General features: G+C 38.5%; 1 protein-coding gene across 1 annotated transcript in view; it reads right to left on the bottom strand.

Moving 5' to 3' along the window:
• The window catches only part of LOC107296871 (lysosomal acid lipase/cholesteryl ester hydrolase-like), a 48,472-nt gene that overhangs the window by 21,394 nt on the left and 17,547 nt on the right, over positions 1 to 9,531 (bottom strand). Inside the window, exons 5-7 of the mRNA XM_029286162.1 lie at positions 3,866 to 3,984; positions 2,545 to 2,691; positions 617 to 688 (exon numbers count right to left, since the gene is read on the bottom strand). Of these exons, the coding sequence (XP_029141995.1) occupies positions 617 to 688; positions 2,545 to 2,691; positions 3,866 to 3,984 (338 nt within the window). The remainder of the gene's footprint in view (positions 1 to 616; positions 689 to 2,544; positions 2,692 to 3,865; positions 3,985 to 9,531) is intronic.

Consider the following 9,531-nt stretch of genomic DNA (forward strand, 5'->3'; position numbering starts at 1 on the left):
GGGGGGGGGTTATTGATTGGTTATTGTGTTTACTTATGATTGTTTTTTATGATGGAAAAAATAAATAAAATTTCATATAAAAAAAAAAGTTATTCTTGCAATGTTTTTAAACTCCCCTGAATAGTCAGTCACTGCTGTTTTTAGAGGGAGGGGTAAAATCTCCCTTCCCTCTCCACAGGGGGGAAAGTACTTAAGCAGCTTATGCAGGTAAAAAAGATAGTTAGGATTTAAGAGAGGTAGATCTCACCCAGTCTCTTCTGTGCTGCTTTAAAGTTGCCTGATGGTAAGTGTGATTTCCGCTGTCTGCAGCCTAGTGATGAGCCATATTTCTATGGCCAATCTTTCGTCTGCCAGTTTGGAGGGCTGCCCTGGATCAAACGGAAGTTTGGAGGGCTACTGCCCTTCCGTGATCAAGTGGGGATCCCCTCCTTGCTGGTCACCCATACAGGGTGACTTTTGACCCTTTCCAGGGTCCCCTAGCTACGCAAAACTGGACGTGGAAGACAGAGCTCGCCTTCCAGATGTCCATGGCGGCCGCATCGGCAAATTGGAAGTCCAAAACTTGTCAATTTTGATTTGCCTTGAAAATAACAAACAAATTTAAATCATACTCTACCTGACTCCAGTGATTCATGTTTTTTACTGATGTAAAATCAGGAAAAATCCCTGCAAATACATCTGCTCGACTCTGAAAAAACAAAAGGAATTTACATTTTTTCTTTGAGGAAATATATGAAAGTATTATTTATTGTTACATTGTTATAAAATACAAAGAAATGAAGTAGAAACTGTTTCCCCCACTTTCCCATACTTCAATTTTCAAAAATAAATTGCATACAACAACAGACAATAGAAAAACACTATTGGACCAATATGTGAGTAAGTGATTTCCTGTTATATGCCTTTGAAAATGCCTCCCCAAATATTTATAATATTTTTTCTCTGAATTTATGATGCTGAACTTAGGGCCAATTCACTAACTTTGCCTCACTCTGATTGGCTGGAGAGAACCAATTACATCATTCAACTTTCTCAATATTCTCAGTATATAGAATGGAAGTTGCAATGGCTGGTAGCAGAAAAGTTATAGAATTTCTGAATCCGTTTGGGGCCAATTTATTTATTTTTTTATTTTATTCATCAAACAGAAATTACAAATTTGAACAAACAAAATAAGAAAATCAAAATGTGATAGGGACAACTGGCACACCAGTGCACATACCTACTCCCCCTTAGGAACCTCCTAAATATGGAGTGAGATCCACAGAAGTTAAATTAGAATTAAAACTGTGAAAGTTAATGACTGAGACAACTGAATCAGGTAAGATATTCCAGCCTTTGACAATTCTATTACAAAAAATGAACATTTTACAATCGAGTTTAGAACGCTTTACATTAAGTTTAAAGTGGTTGTTTCACATGCATTAGATTAAGATTAAAGCTAAAAAAAGTCAGTTACAGGTGAACCGTTGCTATGTACAATTTTGTATGCAATACCTAAGTCTTGCTACAAGTGTCAACGCTCGAGTATATTAATGTCTGATTAGGATCATTAAGGATTCCAGACAGTTAAACAGTATTCTAGGATTGGCCTAATGTACATTTTGTAAGCTGTAATGAGCAATACAATATTTCCAGAAAGAAAAATTTCGTAGAATTAAATATACAACTTGTAGTGCTTTTTTTAAACAATGCTGATACAATGAATTTAAGAACATAAATCATTAGAGATGAGTACACCCAGGTCCTTTGATGCAGTGATCCAAACCAGATCCTTGGTCTTGACTGGTTGGTTTGAATAACTCTTCACTAAATCCAATCTCTGAAACCCATTAAGTTTCCTATATCCTTAGAGAATATCCAATTCACTCTTCCATTTCTACATGTAAATAATCTGGCAAATTTCAAACACTGAACCCAATAAAATATATTTACTATAGTTGAAGGAGGCAACTCATCCTTTGTTGTCAATTATTTCATTGCTCCCTTCAATCAACACCATACGTTTTGGTCTATAATGTCAACATTTCGCAATAAATACCCCATCTAGACATTTATATAGTTTTGCTATTGTAAATACAAACACAGGGCATGTGTTTTTAAGAATTGGTTTTTCCTCCATCTTTGCTTAGTGTAACACCATGTGCCCATTGAGGATCAGAGGGGGACTTTTGGCAATACAAGGCTTTCCCAGAGAGGGGCCCCAATTAAGAGTTAAACTTGATGGGATGAGGGGCAGGAGAGGCTCAGGCTAGGATTCTGCTAAAGCAATCTTTTTCAATTTTGTATTCTGGAAGTTCAAGTCCACATATCTTAAAGCTATCAAGGTTGAGAAACACTGCTGTTAAAGTATAATTCTAATCTTCCAGTGGACTGTGATTAAACTCGCCTTGTCATGTGACATGTTGCAACATATCACAACTTTTTTTGCATTGCCAGAGCTGGGGTAGGCGTGGCCTCCACATGATATAACTGGCCCGTGGGCCAGCAGTTTGACACCCCTGTTCTATGTAGAAAGTATAAATAAAAATGGATCTTACTTACTACATTTAGATTTTTCTTATTATATCCCCCTGCAAGGAAAATGTTTTGTAGGCATAGTCGGTCAATCCCTGGATAGCTGCATGCATGGATCATGCTTCTTTTTACTCTTTCACTAAAAATGGAAAATTCTTTAGAGCCCCACATAAGCTGCAAAATAAAAATGACCCATCAATATTCTAATTCCAAGCACCTTCTTCCTTTTCCAACATGAATTTTGCCTTCCCCATATTAAATTTATCATTGGAAGTCCTTCTCTAGATTTTCATACATCTCTACAAATTCACACTGTTACATTTGCAGATTTAATAGATTTCAATCAGAACAATTCTGCCCTTCATTGCAACACAACTGGGAAAAACTACTTCTAAACAGGAAGAAAAAAATGTTATTTTTGTTGTTTTTAATTCTGCCACTCAAAGTAATGTGCAGGTAGTTCTCACTTAAAGACCCTAGTTGGGATAGGCAACTCCACTGTTAGGTGAAATAGTCACTAAGTGGAAAATTGTGTCGCTGTGATTATGCTTTTCCAGTTGGAAACAGACAACACTACTCAGTTTCACTCCTTTGCCTTTGTCTCCTAACAAATTCCCTGACCTTTGAAATGCTAGAATGCCTGCTACCTGTCTTGTACACATTAAAAGGAATATGATCATGCTGGCAACCTGAGATGATGAGACAGTTTCTGACTCCACACCATGAAGGGTATTAAAGGCAGTGATAGGATTCAACTGGTTCGCATCGGTTCGGTAGAACCAGTAGCTAAATTTTGTTGAGTTTGGAGAGCCGGCTGAATGCACACTGCTTCCGGAAGTCCGTTCTAGGCCTCAGAGGCCTCCCAGGCCTAGAATGGCCCGACAGAAGTGGGGGGATGCCACTTCTGGAAGTCCGTTCTAGGCCTCAGACGCCCAGGCCTGCATCCATGCAGAGAACCTGTTTGGGGATTTGAATCCCACTACTGGTTAAAGGTGATAACTAATAACTTGAATTAGACTTGCAAACCAGCAACCAATGCAGTTTGCGAAATAGTGATGTTACATGCGCCACCTTAGGGATCTCCAGAATTTTGCGCTACTGCATTCTGAATCTGCTGCAGCTTCCAAATTCAAGGGTAGCCCTTACTACTAAAATTCTTGTTTTTGTGATCTTTCAATTTTAATCTTTAAAACTTTGGCAGCAAATGTACTCAATAAGCATTATATACAAGGTGTGCAGGTTGAGGTGCATTAGCCTCCTATAACTAGATTTAGAGCATACAGATAGAATAATTAAATACCTACTTCTCTGAGTCGGTCTGGAATTCTTCCAAGTGCACCAGTTATACCTTCCAGTTATACCTTCCAAGTGTCCCAGTTATACCTTCCAAAGAGTAAGCAGGTGTAAGGCTTATAAAGAGCTTCACTCTATCAGTGAGGCAGGGCTGGATTGCAAAAGCAACAAAACCTGCAAAAAAGGAAGGATTAAAACTGTAGGATTGCATGATTCCTCTATTTACTTTTAGTGATGGCCTGAATCTTATCTGTCCTTTTGAGAAAATCTCCCTCCCTCCCCCCACTCACACATACCAAAAAATTAAAAGCCACAATTTTTATATTTCTAGGTCTGGATGAATTTCTTTATGAATTCTCAGCCTGGGGTTAAGATCCATTTGATTCCTGTAGTAGAATACAATATTGCCAACATCTTCAGTTCTTAATCATGTTTCAAGGGACTAAAGCTTCAAGGACTCAAAGCAAGTTTCTTCTCTAGTCGGAATAAATGTCAATTAATTAATGTCAGAAACTTGTACAGTAGTTATCCAGACTGCAAACAGTTAATTCTAAGCATATTTCTCTCAGCTCACAACTCAGCAAAATGTATTAGATGTAGGTTATGCTGGATGCAAGAATTCTAATGGACATTCAACTTCTAAATAAGAAGTCTCGATAAAAGATTGCGCTGATGTTATCTAATATGGTAATGAAACGTCTACAACAGGGATGTCAAACTCAATTTCATTGAGGGCCGCATCAGCATTGCGGTTGCCCTTGGAAGGCCAGGTTGGTGTGGCCAGGGTGGGCGTGACCTACTGGGTGGGCATGGATGGAATGGGTGTGGCCTACTGGGTGGGCGTGGCCAGCTCTACATCGTTCGCGTCAAGAGTGCCTGTGGGGGCCTGGGCAGGAGTGGGACAGATCTGAGGGTCTCTGGCAGAAGGGGGTGGGACCGGGGCAAGCACCAAGGCATGGTGCATTTCTTCATTCCTCACAAAGGGTGACACCTCCCCAGCATGCACCCAGGGGGCTGGGCTAATGCGGCAGGGGCTGTTTCCTCGCTGTTTCCAGATGGCCTTCTGGAGCTAAGACTGAATGCATTTCAGCATAGATGGCCACCACAAAATTGTACATTGGCTCCTGGCTGGCCTGGGCCAGGGCCAAGGCAGAGGGGGCTGTTCCCTCATTGTTTCCAGGATGGCTTTGTGGGCCACATGAAACCATGTGGCCTTGTGTTTGACATGTCTGGTCTACAAGAAAATCACCAAGCTGAAAGAGTACTGAGAATCCCACAAATAAGAAGTCTAAATATAAATCAGTTTGGGGAGCAATATTATGATTTTCCCTTCTTTTCAATCTAAGGGAAACATATTTATTTGGAGAAGAGCACCACCTACTCCTAGAAAAGTATTTGTGAACTGGTTTCCAACTTAACTATCACTGTCTGAAAAGCTCCCATACCTTAGGCACACACAGCAGAAGAATTAAACAGTGATCTAGGAAGGAGAATGTTAGAAAAGCCATTAAAAAAATAAAAATAAAATAAAAATAAAAAAACCAAGGTCATAACAGTTTCAGGAGTAAAAAAAGATATGTGGAGAAAAAGAGTCAAAGGACCTAGGTAAATGCTCTGCAAAGGAGCCTCTTAAAGACCCCCCTGATGGTGCCAGCAAGCTTATAATACTGTCAATTGAAAATCCCCAAAACTGATATTTAGGTATTTTATGGGAGCTAACTAAATGTGTGGCTATGTTATAAGTGCCACAATTGGCCTCAGCAAATATTCAGAAACTGAAATGGAAATTCGAAGTTGATTGACCTCAGAAGAACCAAAATGACCCAGCCTCACTAAGATACTTTGGTGCACTTCCATGAAATCAAGGGCCACTCTGTATTGGCTGAAATGGCATTATAAATTCATGACAGTTAATAATTAATCATAATAGAGCTGAAAGGAACCTTGTAAGTCTTCTAGTCCTGCTCAAGCAGGAGACCCTATACCATTTCAGACAGATGGCTGTCCAATCTTTTTTTAAAAACCTCCAGTGATGAGCACCCACAACTTCTGAGGGAAGCTATTCCACTGGTTAATTGTTCTCACTGTTAGGAATCTTCTCCTTCATTCCAGGTTGCTTCTCTCCTTGATTAGTTTTCATCTGTTGTTTCTTTTCTTGCCTTCTGCTGCTTTGGAAAATAAGTTGACCCCCTCTTCTTTGTCCCTCAAATACTGGAATACTGATATTATGTCACCACTAGTCCTTCTTTTCTCTAGACTGGCCATACCCAATTCCTGCAACTGTTCTTTGTATGTTTTTGTCTTCAGGCTCTTAATCATCTTAATTGCTCTTCTTTGTACTTTTCCCAAAGTCTCAACAACTTTTTTGTACTGTGGTGACCAAAACTGGATACAGTATTCCAGGTGTAGTTTTACTAAGGATTTATAAAGCAGTACTAATACTTAGTGTGATCTTGATTCTATGCCTCTGTTTATACAACTAAGGATTGTTTTAGCTTTTTTTGGCTGCTGCCACACCCTGCTGGCTCATGTTTAAGTGATTGTCCACTAAGACTCCAAGGTCCCTCTCACAATTACTGTTTTTGAGCCAGGTTTCGCCTAATCTGTATTTGTACCTTTGGTTTTCTCTACATTAAATTGCATTTTGTTAGATAGGACCCATTGTTCAAGTCTGTCAAGTACTTTTTGGATCCCGAGCTTGTCTTCTGGGATGTTGGATATTCCTGCCAGCTTAGTGTCATCTGCAAATTTGATGAATTCCCCTTCTATTCCCTCATCTAAGTCACTTATGAAGATATTGAAGAGTACTGGGCCAAAGACGGAAGCTTGTGGTGGTACCCCACTGTTTCCATCATTCCATGTATATTAAGAATTACTCATTGAGTCCGGTTTGTCAGCCAGTAACAAATCCCACATTTTTCTGGTTTACCAAGAAGTGGGTTGTGGTCTACTTTGTCAAATGCCTTGCTGAAGTCTAAATATACTATGTCTACAGCATTTCACTGATCTACTAACTTAGTCACTTTATCAAAGAATGAAATAAGATTGGTTTGGCATGGTCTGTTTTTAACAAACCCGTGCTGGCTACTAGTTATAACTTTATTTGTTTCTAGATGTTCACATCTGTTTTTTGATTATTTGATTACTTTTTTCAGATAGTAGGCTGATGTTAGGCTCATTGGTCTGTAGTTTCCTGGGTCAATCAATCAATCTGTTTATTACAGCCGTAAGGCCAGACATAATCAAAATGTATAACAACAGTAGCAATTTTACTTCCATATTTACAGGATATAAAATCACCAAACAATCAATATAATATAATCCAAAATTCTCAAAATAAAACATCGTATTAATTTTTTTTTCAGACCTTAATAATGGTGCGACGTATTGTGCAAATGGTGGCACAAAATTGGGCAACCTGAATTGATATTTTCGGATCCTTATCCGAAAGTAGCAACTTTAGATAAAATTCATATCCCCTGCCTGGAAATTTCTTCAATATTGGATATATAAGAATCTGTCTAGAGTCTTTATATAAAGAGCAATGAAGCAACATATGGCTTAGGGTTTCTATAAAGCCATCACCACATGGACACAACCGAAGGTGCATAGGAATGCCCTTAAACCGTCCAAAAAGAACTGCCGAGGGCAATGCATCCAGCCTGGCTAAGGTGAAAGCTTTACGAAATTTCGAAATTGTAATGGAAAATAGATAAGAAGCTGGAAAGAATCCTTCTGGAAGTAAGTGACAAATGTTGGAATGTACCACCTTACTTAGGTTTGCTTGGAGATCAATGTCCCAGATTCGTTGTTTCAAGGCAGTTCTAGCATTATCAAATCCTAATGAACACAGACTTTCCATAGAGAAGCCCAGCGATTTAATTTTATCTAGGGCTTTTTTTTCCACGACGATTTAAAATGGTCTATAAATACTAATGGTGCTAAACCTACAGGCATCAAAATTAACTTTAGCCAAAAGGTAAGAAGAAAGAACCATGCTCTAGCTTCCAATGAAACTGTACTTATTTCTACCTGTAGGATGGCATTTTTGATACTTTTAGGTACCATCAGTATGGCTCTAATAAACTTATTTTGAATAATTTCAATAGCATTAAGCTTTGCAAGAGAACATATTTGCGAGCCATAAAGGAGCTGAGGGACTGCCTTAGCTTGAAAAACCTTACAAGCTGCAGGGATAAAGTAAGCTCCTTTTGAATGATAAAATTTTATGATAGCTGATGAGGTGCGCTGTGCTACACTTGCCCGATAAAGAAAATGAGTATTCCAGGATAGGGAGGCATGAAACTGCACTCCAAGATATTTATAGGTACGCATCTGTTCAATTGAAGTCCCATCAATTTGCCATTAATGGATCTTATGATGGTAAGAGGCAAATACTAAAACTTTAGTTTTTTCATAATTTATTAAAAGTTTGTATTCTGTGCAAAATAAAGCTAGTGCCCTAAGTGCTTTTCTCATTCCCACCTGAGAAGTGGACAAAATGACTATATCATCGGCATACAATAGTGCTGGAATTGCACGATCAGCCAAGATAGGTGGATGATGGGCTGGATCAGCAAGCACTTGCATTATTGGATTTAGATACAGATTAAAAAGTAGTGGAGCTAATATGCAACCTTGCCTTACACCACTATAAGTCGGAACTACTTTAGATAAATGTCCCCAGGGGGTACATCTAATTTTTAGGGAGGTATTTGAATAGAGTGACTGAATAAGACCCAACAGCCTTTTATCAATCGTGGAATATCTTAGACTATACCACAATCTCTCCCTTGGTATTAGATCAAAAGCTGACTTAAAATCAACAAATGTTGCATAAAGAAAACCACGGGAGGGGGTAGAATATTTTTCAGCCAAATGATGCAGAATTAGACAATGATCTAGTGTTGAACTCCGGCCTGTTCTTCAACAATAATATTTTCATTTTGTACCCAATCCACCAACTTTGTATATAAAAATCTGGCATAAAGTTTATTTATTGTATTTAATAAACTAATAGGCCTATAGTTTACAGGGTCAAGTCTACTTCCTTTATTTTTGTATATCGGTACTACAATGGCCTGATTCCAGTCAGGTGGAAAATGTCCTATGTTATTAATATGAGTGAATAGGATGGCTAAAACTGGGGCCCACCAGTCTTTATTTTCCCTTATTAATTCTGGGGGGATAAAATCCCCTCCAGATGTTTTACCTGATTTCAATTGGGCAATAAGATCTTTGACCTCAGCTATGGATACTGGAGGCCAATCCGGGAGGTCATTACAAGGTGGAGTCACTTCTGAAATTACAGCAGGAACCCACTTAAAGATGTTTTTAAAATGATCCTTCCATTTGTTAGCAGATATTTGTGAAATAGGATCAAAACGTCTATTTGTAAAAGACTGATTTATTAAATGCCAGAACAAAGTAGAATTTTTGAGCTTTGCTGCTGAAATTAGATTACTCCAGTTTTCTCTTATAGCCTGTTGTTTCTTTTTCTTTAAGAGATCTTTATAAAAACTTTTTGTGGTCTTGAGTAATTTAGAGGCTTTCGCAGAGTTTTCCTGGCGAAAGGAAATTATTGCATTTAAGAGAGCTTTTTTTGCTTTAATGCAGTCACTATCATACCAAGATTTAGATCTTTTATGCACATACGCACAATAAGCTGTTGTAAATCTTGTCAGGGGAGTTTGGAGATTAATGGTGATTGATTGATACAAC

This window comes from Protobothrops mucrosquamatus, unplaced genomic scaffold (assembly GCF_001527695.2).
Source record: "Protobothrops mucrosquamatus isolate PMUCROS unplaced genomic scaffold, P.Mucros_1.0 scaffold3011, whole genome shotgun sequence".
In the NCBI taxonomy this organism is placed as follows: Eukaryota; Metazoa; Chordata; class Lepidosauria; order Squamata; family Viperidae; genus Protobothrops; species Protobothrops mucrosquamatus.